This window comes from Eutrigla gurnardus (assembly GCF_963514095.1).
Source record: "Eutrigla gurnardus genome assembly, chromosome: 9".
Lineage (NCBI taxonomy): Eukaryota > Metazoa > Chordata > Actinopteri > Perciformes > Triglidae > Eutrigla > Eutrigla gurnardus.
The window spans coordinates 4,619,317-4,632,345 of NC_139923.1; the positions used below are offsets into that span (position 1 = coordinate 4,619,317).

At 41.6% G+C, this 13,029-nt stretch overlaps 2 protein-coding genes across 2 annotated transcripts in view; one reads left to right on the forward strand and one right to left on the reverse strand.

Annotated features, from left to right (window-relative positions):
• Window positions 1-1,028: 1,028 nt before the first annotated feature.
• znf277 (zinc finger protein 277) lies at window positions 1,029-9,990 on the forward strand. The gene is made up of 12 exons (XM_084018408.1): window positions 1,029-1,065; window positions 2,693-2,906; window positions 3,596-3,684; window positions 4,224-4,306; window positions 4,495-4,586; window positions 5,612-5,722; window positions 5,843-5,975; window positions 6,530-6,597; window positions 6,740-6,836; window positions 8,015-8,057; window positions 8,948-9,122; window positions 9,510-9,990. The coding sequence occupies exons 1-12, from the start codon at window positions 1,038-1,040 to the stop codon at window positions 9,697-9,699; spliced, it is 1,323 nt and encodes a 440-aa protein (XP_083874534.1). The 5' UTR covers window positions 1,029-1,037; the 3' UTR covers window positions 9,700-9,990.
• Window positions 9,991-10,015: 25 nt separating this feature from the next.
• LOC311019151 (neuronal acetylcholine receptor subunit alpha-7) overlaps window positions 10,016-13,029 on the reverse strand; it is a 65,090-nt gene continuing 62,076 nt past the window's right edge. The window contains exons 11-15 of the mRNA XM_084018398.1: window positions 12,476-12,536; window positions 11,766-11,974; window positions 11,491-11,677; window positions 10,954-11,049; window positions 10,016-10,166 (exon numbers count right to left, since the gene is read on the reverse strand). Of these exons, the coding sequence (XP_083874524.1) occupies window positions 10,017-10,166; window positions 10,954-11,049; window positions 11,491-11,677; window positions 11,766-11,974; window positions 12,476-12,536 (703 nt within the window). The 3' untranslated portion in view covers window position 10,016. The remainder of the gene's footprint in view (window positions 10,167-10,953; window positions 11,050-11,490; window positions 11,678-11,765; window positions 11,975-12,475; window positions 12,537-13,029) is intronic.

Sequence of the window (13,029 nt, forward strand, 5' to 3'; positions counted from 1 at the left end):
CCTAAATGTCAAAATACACCATGACAAGTAATACAATGAGTGACAATGAAAACGTTGATTAACACGAACATAATTAACATTAAACCGTATCACAAGTTAAGGTGTTTGTTATGCAGAATCGCTCCTTTTTGAGGAAGCATTATAATATTTATCATGCAACTGAAAATGATGACTGATACATGCATGTTCATGTGCGGATAATAGCAGCATCTTAAAATGTTAATGTTTTATTATTATTATTATCTTGTTTTGGACGTAAAATATCAATATGAAAAGTAATACCAATTGCTGTAGAGACAGCATAGGGAATAAATAAGCATACCTCAAAATATACACAACTACAATACTTGAGTAAATCTACTGAGTTACTTTTACTGATGATTTGTGGATGGAGGTCTACTGTGTAAGCTGACTGCTATACATGATTAGCATGGTTTACGTTGCTATTGGTTGCTTGTGTTCAATCAAATGAATCAGACATTTTGGTGAAATACTTAACATTTCAAAAAGAAGAAGAAAAAAGCAGCAAGTGAGGTGAAACTAGTCTGACTGCAGGGTCGGATGACGACTGTAATGTTTCTGCCACCAAGTGGCCATTGGTTGGAATATAAAATGACTCCCAAAAACAAAAAATGCTCTGATCCACTGTGTAAATTGTACATTACCTTTTTTGTTTTTTACAACACAGGGCTGTACAACGAAGCTGGGTTGTAGTTATTTTATGTTACATCAGACACATAAGAAAACATTTTTTTATGGTGGTGTTAATGTGGAAATGAACAACACACCAAGTTTTATCCTGATTACAATGACTTTAAATGATACTTTGTAGGCTACGTTCTATGCAATGATGTACACGTTTCTACTGTCACTATTTTTTTAAACAGCTCAATTCAATTGCAGATAAAATATACTTTTGAAATGTTACTTAAATGCACCATATCGCCCAAGGGTTTACGTGGAGACCATGAACACAGCACGCCTACACACAACCTCTGATTGGCCAGTTATTGCTGTTTGACCATGTGACACGGAAGATGGCCGCCTGTAGCCGTAATAGAGATGGTGAGTTGAGTTTTATAACGTGTCGGTGGATTTGAAGAAAGTTCTTCTTCTAGAAATTGATGAATAATCTGTAGAAGACCGACAGAGTCCGCCAGACAGGAAAGACCGGGGAATGCTTCCGCTCTGCAGTCTGTAATGAAGCTTCGCAACTAGCCGGCTATGCTAGCAGGCTAACCAGCAGGCTAACCAGCAGCCTACGTTCATCCCGCATATCCACTTTTAAGTAGTCACGTTTCCTCTGCTGTTTGGTTTAAAGAGCCGTCAGTTCCACACTTAACTCAACTCACACTTCTTACTAACGATGACAACAACGAGGGTAACACTGTTATTTACTGTTAGCTTTCCCTGCTCAGTCACGGGCAGCGACGTCAGCCTTACTGAAGTAACTTTAATGTGCATTAGTACCATTTTGAGGTACTTGTACTTAACTTCAGTATTTCCATTTAATTCTACTTTATACTTTCTACTCTACTACACCCCAGAGTGAAATATTGTACTTTTTACTGCACGTCACATGTCTGACACGAGTTACTTTGCAGATTTAGAAATCATAACAACATAATCTACTTATAAATGCGTATTATTATGGTATACTTAACTACACAGCAATAGATAAAGCAATTAAAATAAGCCCCAACTTTACACATCAATGCGTCAATGATTATAATACAATATGACATATTTTGAAACAATGAGTACTTTTACTTAATACTTTACTTTTGCTAACCAGAGCATTTCCACACTTATTCCATGACAGTTTTGCTCTTTTTTTACTTCTTTGAGGTTCAACGGTTGCTGTCTGTCATACTAAACCAATCTTTACCTGATATCCGACCTTTTTTGGCCAAACAATCTCCCTAAATAATGATAAAATATTTTCAATTTGGGGTTTAGGTTTTGTTGAAGATGATGCGTTAAGTGAGAAATGTCCAGCACATTTATTTGATTCCTTAGTTTTAGATATATGAATGTTTTTTGTGTAAAAACAAATGTTTTCCCACCAGATCATAAATATTGTTTAAAAACAAGCACATGTGCAATAGTTTTGTCAAAAATAGTAAGTTACAGAAAGAAACGTCTGATGAAGAGATAAATCTGGCCAGATGTTTGATGCCATCTTTCTGGACTCTTTGGACAGTTTTGAACAAATAAAGAATGAAGACCAAAGAAAGAGTTTTGAATATTATCATTTGCTTTACAGTTGTTTTACAGAAAAAAAAAATCTAACAAAAATAAACTAAAAGTACATTAAGAATGATACATTAAGTAAAAAAAATCATCTATCACTACACAGGCTGAAATAGAAGTAAATTGCAACGAGAGTTAAAATATAAAGTGTATAAGAAGTGATATTAACAGCAATGCTTAACACAGTAACTACATGTAAGATACGTTTAGTTGAATAAGTAAACTAAAATAAAAAGCAATACTGCCAATGATAATTATAAAGTAATACATAAATAATAATAAAATAATAAATACATGTAAAGTAAAATAACTAAATAAATAATGATGATATTATAAATATAACCAAATCCACAAATGTGTTCTGCATATGTGCGCTGTGGACCAGCTTGCCTGGAATGTGTGTGTGAGCTCTGAGAGATGTGTGTGTTGTATCCCTCAGATCAAGACAGCATACTGGAGCCGCTGTGTTTTCCAGAGCAGCCAGCCGATGGCACCAGTGCTCCCAGTCTACAGTGTGTCCATGCCGAGCCGCTGGCGTGTCTGTTCTGCCCCGAGTCCGTCCCCCTGCAGCAGAAGGACGTCCTCCTCAAACACCTGCTGCTGGAGCACAAGCTGGTGATCGCTGACGTCAAACTCATCGCAGACCTCTCAAAGTATGAACCAAAGGAAAAAGGAGATGTTCTGCTGTAATCATTTCTCTAATGCATACTGGCGGCTCGGAGAAGGGGTGGGGGAGGAAACCCACTTTAGCATATGACCTTAAATCTACAGTACATTAAACATTTCCAAAGTGCTTGATCCTGTCATCCCCTTAAATGTAGCTGTTAGCATCCATCCTCACCTGTTGTATAAGGAGGCTGGAGCTGACATATACGTACATTTACAACCTTTACTTTTGTAGTCTCCAATTTTGCATGTCAAGAAAGGTGTCGGTCTTCCCGGCTGAAGAAAAGAGTCGTTGGATAAAACACATCAGGGAAGATAACGTTACATTTGTGATGGGATGTAACTAAGTTAGCTAGCTAGCAAGCCAAGCTAACAGCCGTGTTGGCGACATGCATTGTGTAGACGAGAGATGTGGTATCTTTTAAACGACCAATCGTCATGTGTAAATTATCAAATTCAAACCAGATTTCCGTTGAAGATAAATAGTCAGCACTGGGTCTCCTCTTTAAATGTCTGAGTATTTGGTGCACACCAGAAGGGGCGTGGCTTAGTCTCTATTTGACCGAGGATGTGATCTTAAATGGTCCAAAAGGTTAATTTCAGCTGGTCTTTGAGAGTGTTGTTGTTTCCCTCCATGATGTTGATGTAAGCGGATGCATTCCCTGTCCTCCGTCAGGTACATGCTGTACTGGAAGGGCAGGTTTATGGAGCAGCCGGTCACAGATTTCTGCAGCGTGATCAAGACAAACTCCACCGGTCCAGTCGGTAAGCTTTTTCTGGACAAATGTGCAACTTACATACACAGGCAGGTGAGTGCCGTCCAGCGCTGCAGGCAGGCAGTCAACCACACCAGTAAACAAACTTCAGATGCATCTTGTACTTCAATGAGCACGACTGCTTCATGGAAATTATGGATTTTAATTTGATTGCTTTCAATGTGATCTTGATTTGTCAGAAATGTTGTGGGATTAGCGTAAATGAGATTTACTAAATCATGATATCTATATCTTTAAAGCCTGTAAGATCGACTCATGTTTGCTGCAACATCTCGTTAATGACTTACTTGAGTCCCACTTTATCATCACTGATAGAAGTTGCAGTTTTTCTTTAAGTCAGTGAGTCTAAACTGTTTTGTACAATCTGAAAGACGAGCTGAACAATGTTTCCACACCTCTGATCTTCTCAGTACGATAGAAATGCTGCATTAGCTTGGAAATCACTGAAGCTACATCTGCTCAAACAAACAGACTTTCTTGAAGAAAACAAGTTTAACAAAGTGAATGTTTGAATGTTTGTTCTCAAAGAGAAGCAGGAGCACTACTTCCTGCTGTGTGACGTCCTTCCAGAGGACCGAGTTCTCCGAGAGAATCTCCAGCAGAAGCGACTGGTGAGGATCCGAGCGCAAACGCAACCTCACACTTGTCGCACTGCCACAGGGGAACTACTTTATCATTAGTCAGGTTCTGTCAGATCTGCCTGAACACACACTTTACTTTGGTTTTTGGACGACCCGATCTGAGCCGAAAGGTGGCGTTCTTCTTCTGTGGTGTCTCTGACGGTGTTGCTCTCCCACAGGAGGAGGTGCTGGAGCAGCAGCAGCAGGAGAGAGACGACAGCAGCTTCCAACGTCTCTGCATGTTCTGCAGCGAAGAGTTCACTGGAAACAGGTCGGTCACATGATCATTACCTCCAACTTCCTGAATCTATCAGAAGTGAACGGTGCATTAATGCCAGGGAACCAATAGACTTAACAAGTCAGAAGCAGCACATATTACATTTCTTGTGGTCACTGAGGACGCACTTTTGAAGGGAAACGTCACAAGATCATTAGTTACTTATTTTATTGTCCTCACAAGGAAATGTAAACGGTTTTGTGTGATGCAACATTTGTTTTCTGTTTAAATGAAAACGTGGTGTGACAAACAATCTGGGCCAACTCTGGTCCGCCAATCAGTTCTTTTTACAAATAAATACAATTTAAAACCCAAAGCAAATAATGTACATTTTGGCACAATAAATCATAACTGAATACGTTGTGGTGTGAAAAGAGGCTTTTCTATATCTCTATAGAACATTATGACACAGAGAGACGAGGCGGAGCAGCAGAAGGTTATTTAGACCCATCAGGGTGAAATTATTATATTATTACACTGTTAAACTTTAATGTATTCCCATGCATACCTCTCTTCTTCCACCATGCTCACACATGCAGGAGGAGCAGTGAGTTGCTATGGTTACGTGCACACTCTCAGGTTCTGTCACTGCAAATATGCCATTTTAATGCAGACTTGGTTTTCATAGCAGCCTCTGATCACGACCAGTGCAGGTGGCTGACTTGTGACTTTGTCCAAAAGTTTAGTTGGTGAACATTTGAATAGATTTTTGTCTGTTTTTATCAACCTGGTCTCTTGTTTTCAGAAAGTACCTGTTTGCACAGAAAGAAGAGGAAAAACAAGGTGTTATGTGATGGTTTTACTGCCGTTTGTGGCCTGTGAACTAAAACTACAGCCCTGAGTTTAAACATGAAGCTGGTGTTTTTCTGTATTTTAGTCATGAATAAGTTCCTTTAAATAAAGAAGACCAAAACCAATTATGCCTGTGTCTCTCAGTTTCAGTGGTTCCTACTGAAGATTTAAATAACAAATGTCTCTCTAATATGTAGTTTCCTAAAAATGATCTCTCATGTCTGCAGGTCGTCTCTGCTGAATCACATGGCCAGAGAACATTCCTTCAGCATCGGGCTGCCGGACAACATCGTCTACTGCGTCCAGTTTCTGGACACGCTGCAGAGCAAACTGGACAAGTAAGAGCAGTGAGGACAGGATGACTCGTCATTATCAAGACATCAAGAAGACCGCACAGACACGTTGATTTTGTCTCTATTACTATGTGTATTTGATATACTGTGTGTGTGTCCTGTCAGTCTGCAGTGTCTTTACTGTGAGAAAACCTTCAGGGACAAAACCACGCTGAAGGATCACATGAGGAAGAAAGCTCACCGCCGCATCAACGCCAGCAACCACGTGTACGACCGCTTCTACGTCATCAACTACCTGGTAAACCACACGTTTTTTGAGTCGCGATGTATTGTCGTGTCTTCCCACCTTTAGACCAAACTCTGTGTCGGGTTCTGTGACTGCAGAGGTTGCACTTGCCACCGTTGGTGGATAAAATCCACACTGAGATAGAAGAATAAAAGACTTTACTTGTCTCTCAAAACAACATTAATAAACCTGTTTCTTTGGCCGTCGCCATCTTGGAAGTTTTGCAACCAGTGAACGGAAGTGAGCGTATCATGTTTGATCTGATTTCTGCTGTGAAGCCATTCACAAAGTTAGCTTCCACTTAAACTTTACAGTTAGGTGTTAAAGTCATCTTAGTGGCTAATTGTGTTGGTGGCGTGGTAGTGAGGTCACATAGCGACACCGTAGTAGAGACCTGTCAATCACAAGGTAGCCCCGCCCCTAAAGCATCCCCTGCTTTTAGTCTGTCGGACTCTAAATGGACCATAATGTACTAAAGGAACATCATGTTGGATTGAAGAAGACTTGAAACTAGAGATTGAGACCATAAACTCATGTTTACTGAGATCTTCACATGTGTCCATCAGGAGCTGGGAAAGACCTGGGAGGAGGTGCAGAGTGAGGATGACCGTGAGCTGGTAGAAGATGAAGATGAGTAAGTAGGAACCAGAAGGTTTTACAGACTTCCTGTGGACTGCATCTCCTCCTCCGAGGAAGCTTTAGAGTGACTTGTTGTTTCTGAGGCATTTCAAGTAGATCTAACGGGGGAATCTGGTTCATCTCCGTATCGTCCGCAGTGATTGGTCGGACTGGCAGGCTCATCCGGTCTCTGCCGTGTGTTTGTTCTGTGATCATCAGTCAGAGACGATGGACCAGATCTACACACACATGAAGGTAGAGCATCAAACGTTTCAGAGGAGTGTGAACATAGTTTGTCCTTTGTGTGCCTGAAGCGATTCCTCTATGACACAGACATGCAGACAGCAGCGCGGGATCATGGGAGTTGTTAGGATTCCTTCAGTCTTCATGGTTCAGGAGGTTTTTACCACAGATGTCACCTTTTCTCCAAAACAAACAAACCCGCGATTAAAATTCTGCAGCTTCTTTGTCCTGGAGGGGCAGCGGCGAGCCAAGCAGCCGCTAACGCTTCGCAGCTTGTTTCCATGAGGAGTTAAGATCCAGATGTGCGACGACTGAAATCCTTCATCCGGTTAAAAACCAAGATATAAAAAGTGTATCGTAAAAAAGTGGCTTAACAAATTGACTGGTAGACTAACAGAGCCCAGTTTAGACCATTAAAGGGACTTAGGGCAGGATCAAGAAATAAGACTCAACAGTGACACGACGGCCGTTAGGGTAACTGCAGCCATCTGCCAAGCCGGCGCGGTAGCGCGCACAAACTCTTCAGTGCAGCTGATGCTGTGACACGGTTATTTATTTACTCGCTGTTCACGTGACTGTTTACTACAAGCCCTCCGCACATGCCTCCGCGGAACTACGTTGGTAGCATACATCTGCGAACCGCATCATGTCAAGCGACGAAGTAAGTAAACAAGTGTTTATTTTAGTGTAACTTTAGGATGACGAATTGCTGCTGATAAAACCTTCGTTTTCTTCTTGGTATTACTTTTTAGTGGACTTTGTGTGGTGGTGGGTCGTTTTCCGGCCGAAGCAAAGTCCATTACTAACATACAGTACTTGAGTCCACCGCGCTTGTCTTCTTCTGGTCTCCAAGCCGTCGAGTACGCGTTCAGCGTGACGTCAAATGACGCATTCAGCGTCATTTGACGTCACGTCCGCCGGACTGCGCGGGAAATTCGGACCACGAATTGCAGTACATCATGCAGCACACAGCCTGTTCAAGGCAATGGGGAGATATGTGTGTGGTCTCATTCTTTTTGGTTTTGAACGCTTCATCACCCATTAGCATTAAAAGACTTAAAGTGAATGTTTATTTTTTCACAAATCCTGCCCTAAGTCCCTTTAAGTGGTGAAAATAAATAACAAAGTTGTCTTCTGATGTCTAATGAACATCACTAATAAACTTTTAATCTTTTGTTGTGTTGTTTTAGGAAACTCATGGCTTTGATCTCCATAACCTGAGGACGGAGCTCAGTAAGTAAAACCACACTAGAAAAGAAATACTCCCATCTAGGATCATCATCTTGATAGAGGAACTAAACCTGACGAATGTTTTTGAACTTCCAGGTGAGAGACGTGCCTCTCACCTGGAAGTTCAAAAACATTCCTGTCGAAGGTGAAAAATGTATCAACATGTGGAGGGAAGACACAACCAGTTAGTCTGTTGTTTCCATAACCAGTGCTTCCATAGCATTAAAATAATCACTCTCTTTACTGTGGAATGGAAATCAAACCATTAGCGTTGTAAAACCTGGTGAATCAGTGTTATCGACTAATTATTTTGTGATAGGAATATGCTTTCCTACACTTTGACAAGAATGTGTTGATGAGGCATTAAGTTGTTACATTTTTGTCAATAGCCATGTTCGAGGCTTCACCAGTAGAGGGCAGTAGCTATGTAAATGTATGTAACATTGTAATGTAATGTAACACTAACCTGAATCCATCAACAACATGACTAAATACCCAGATACATTGGTTTTCCACTGAGAAAATGGTTTGAGGGTTTAGTTACTCTTTAAAATGAACATCGTCACCATGTTTAACCTCCTGGTGTCCACATGCGTGGACTTCACATTTTGGGTTGTCTATACCCTAATACTTGCTTCTCCTTAACGGGGGCCCGATGTCGTGGACACTTACAGAAACAACATCATGTCAAAAGATGATGCTTAGTTTTTGTACTTATCATGTCCCAATAAGCCTAAATAGCAAAGAGAAATTAAAAAAGCACGGTTAAAGGAAGCACTTCCTTGATGACTAATGTGTGATGCATTTATAAGATAAACAATCTTGAAACGGTGGTAATAATAACACGTTTTAGTGTTTAACCCTCATGTTGACCCCCACTCTGCCTCCCACAGACCTCCGCTTCTACCAGCAGGTCAAACTGGTGAACTTCATCCGGCGGCAGATCCACCAGAGCCGCTGCTACGGCTGCCAGGAGAAGTTTGACTGCAGAGACGCCGTCCTCCGACACATCGTAGACGAGGGTCATGTGATGAAGCTGCCGGACGTGTCCACCTGGAACCAGCCACAGTGAGTTCAGCAGCGTGTTGGTGTTCGGCTGGACCTCTCCATCAAACACCAGTGTTGGTGGGTGGGAAGCCAGTGAGGGAGGAGTTCTAGCAGCACGGGTTGTTAATATTGCAAACACAAATCAAACCTTTTGATAACAATTGCTTTTTCAGTCCACTAGATGGAGTTTGTTTTTACATCATTCATGTTTTTTCCACCAGATATTTACGGGACAATGACATAATATGTTGAAAACCTGTGGATATACAGACATAAAAAACAGAAGGCATTGACATTTTAAAATGTCAAAATAGAACAACACTGTCTTACTAACGTATGCAATGACCTGCAAAATGCCAAAAGTGCCTCGTGTTTTGAAGTAAAGCCGTCGCCTCCATCTGCCCTCAGGTATTACTTCCCCACCTATGAGAACGACGCCCTCCTGTGTACCCTGTCGGACACCGACGACGATGAAAGTGACACGACGAGTCACGCCGCCGACGTCCCGGTTATCGCAGAGGACGTCTCCAACCTCAGAGCTCTGAAACAGACCAGCGTCCTCAACCAGCTGCTGAAGAGCAGAAGCTCCTGCAGCTAGACCACGGACAGTTTGATGGTTGGACTTCTTTGCTGTTGGACAATTCTTCCTCATCAGACTAGTCCTCTGAGCATCAGGCACCACACATGAACATTTTTAAGCACTTAAATCAACAACAAATAGTGCCGACTCAGCTGCAGTTCAACCTTTACTTGCTACTCATTTCCATTCAAGCAACAGAGCTGCATTTACACTTCGTCAACATTGTTGTGATTTAAAGCACGTGTCTGTCACAAGTGCAAACTCACGACACTCAACTTAAAAGCAACACAACCCCGACACAAAAACCATCTTCCGTTGAATACATGTTGTCTTGTCTACTTGACGGTCTTGTTGTTTCTAGCCGGCACCATGTTCTGCGTTGCTTTTCCGAGTGCGACCTGCCGTATGGTGGAGCCAAACTGCAGCGTGCTCAGCGTCTCCGCCTCGTCCTTGACCTCCGGACTCACGTTGACGAACACGCAGCACTGAAACCAGAGGACACGGCAGATTATGGAATATGACTAGTACACATTTAATAATCCAAACCCTATACAGAATTTAATTTAAAAATAAAACAAATACAATAACTAACTGAATACTTGTTCTTTGAATGCCATATTCAGATTATATTACACAGACTGTACGGATATCTCACTGGGTGAAAACGGGTGTCAAAGTAGTGCAAAGGTCAAAGGTTTGTGTGAATGTAATGTAGGTCGGTGTTAATACGTAAGTGTAGTATTTAAGGCTGTACAGAATCATTTTTGCCTATTAATTGTGTCTAAAGTCGGTATCTAAAATAATTGCATTCAGTACAGCCATAATATTAATATGGTTATAATCAGTTGCGTTGAGCTGTATGGCTAGTACAGCTAGTAACAAAACACCTTATTATTTAGTCTATATTTCTGTTCATATGGTTTCTACAGGGTCAGAAATGTTGCAATAATGGTTTCAAATAAAGCTGAAAAATTGTGACAATGGCACATTTTCTCATTGGAACCAAATCATACTATTAATGGCTATTGCCTTCTGTTGACATAGTTTTTTTTAGTTTTTTTTAGATCATATCAACCTTCTTTTGTAAATAACATACAGCAGTCAATGGGGAGAGACAGATACTTTGTGATGCTGTTTAAAGTGACGCAAAATGTATTTGTCTCGCCATTTACTACCGTTGATATTTTCTACAAAATAAATTCCTGACTGACTCCAGAAGGGGCGGGACTTCCCCTCTCTGACAGAAAAAGTACAAATGAGCTGCAGGGTTACCTTGGCGTCTCCACTGAGGCAGGGCTGCAGGAGGTGGGTGAGTTTGGAGTTTCTGAACGGGATGTGGAGGGCGTTACACTTCAGAGCACTGAACACCTGAAGGACAGACAACAGTGACCTTTGACCTCAGTCATTTTGATGAAATTGCCTGTCAACCTTTCTGTCCCAGTCTGCAGTTCACAATGATGAACAGTGAAACTGAGCTAACGGAGCTAACTGAGCTAACGGTGCCTCCATGAGTTGGTTGAAAAGTCTGATTCTATCTGACTTGTCTTTTAAAAGCTCATGCTAAAAGATGCTAAAGCTAACAGACATAATGTAAAACATCACTTTCCTCACCAATTTTTAATATTAGAAGGAAAACTGTACAGTCAGACTTTATTCTATTATATATTCTATTATTTATTCCCATATAAACCTCTTTGGCTGTTTAGCTACTTCTTTGTTAGGATGAATACAAAATGTAAAGCAGTCACGTTGGCTGGAGTGTAAACTTTCGACAACATCAACGTAAACATTCGATCCGAGCCCCCCCACCTGTCCCAACGCCGTCAGGGATTTATTGATGGCCGCTGCCTCCACCAGCCTCTGGCCCTCTGCTTCAGTCTTGGAGATCCGTTCAGATCCAGCAAGATCACATAAGGTGAGCGTGCCGCGAGATGTCAGTCCTGACACCTCATCTGTGCCCTCCACCTGCAGCGCCACCACCAGGTGAGAGCGAGAGCTGAGGAGGAAGAAGACAATTAATAATGAATTCCTAATTGCATCAGTATATAGTAATACCTCTCACTATGTCACCATTGGAGCATCACCTCTGAATGTTCATCTTGGTCGAGGCGATCTTTCGGTTTTTCTCACCCGTCTCCATGGCGTTGAGGATGTCCGCCTCAGTCTGGACCTGGATCTGGGTCAGTCCCGGGACAGACACAGACTTACCCTGGACTCTGAGGTCCAGAGTGGCGCCGGGGCTTTTGGTCAAAAGGTCGTTCAGACTGTCATTGTAAATCTCCAACATTGAAATCTGAAAATGAGCATGTTTTGTTGGGTTAAGGGAAAATGCATTTCATGTAATTAGTATTACATGTAATGTAATGTAATGTAAGTAATGTAAGTATTATTTATTTTCTACATTTGAGGGCATAGAAAGACATTTATAAGTTACACAAAGCAATGATTTCAAAGTCATCAAGGTCAATCAAAAACAACCTTTTCAACCTCACTGTCAGTGTAGGGGAGTGTTATATCTCAAATCTGGTTGTTTTGTGTTGCAGGTGGCACTGACTGGAAAAGGGGAGGTGGAGGGAAGTCTATGTGGCGTTCAGGGCAGACAAGGAACAACTGTGTTCACACAAAATCAATGCAAAGAAGCAAACTGACGCAAATTGACTGCAAAGTATTTGCTAGTTTACTGTTAGTAGAGCTGGAGAGTAAACAGTGAGCAAGTTAAAATGGGAATAAGAACTGAAAAGTGACCTGTTTGGGTGTAACATGAAAAACCATTTTAAACTAAATGAAGTCCAACCTTCAGAGAGTGGGAGACCTTCTCTTTCTCCCTGCAGATGCGTAGAAGTTCTCGTATGGACCTGAGGAAGACAGACACACGTTACCACATGTTACGCTGCTGAGCAGAGCTTCGTGTTCGTTTGTGTTGATGGGAAACTCAACCTCTCTGTGTGTAAACCGACTCACTTCGCCTCATCACGTATTGATGAACCACCATCAGGTCACATAATGAGATGCAATTAGTCTCATTTGGCCCCAGGCAGCAGTTCATTGTTCCACGCAGGGCGATAACGAACTGTGTTGGAGGGGCGTTTCACATGTGCTTGGTGGATAGAAGCTTCCAAATTTGATCCTGTAAAAACACACTGAACTTCTCAAGGGAAGCCACGCTGTCTTTAAGAGGTTGTAGCAGGCTCAGTCTTAAGGCTAGAGCGGAGAAGCTACTGGTGTCTATGAAACTATAACCTCAGGAATCAATTGAGACCAACCGTGTCATGTTAGGTATAGGAATGATAAGTGAAGGTTAGGCTTGACCTCTGACCTCAAGATAAATTAATTAAACTGGTTCTATGG

What these genes read in the sequence shown, in the direction of transcription:
- znf277 (XM_084018408.1), top strand. Translation starts at nt 1,038, where the DNA reads ATGGCCGCCTGTAGCCGTAATAGAGATG. An exon ending in CTGTAGCCGTAATAGAGATG is followed by an intron (nt 1,066 to 2,692) that starts GTGAGTTGAGTT and finishes TGTATCCCTCAG; the next exon opens with ATCAAGACAGCATACTGGAG. An exon ending in TCTACGTCATCAACTACCTG is followed by an intron (nt 5,976 to 6,529) that starts GTAAACCACACG and finishes TGTGTCCATCAG; the next exon opens with GAGCTGGGAAAGACCTGGGA.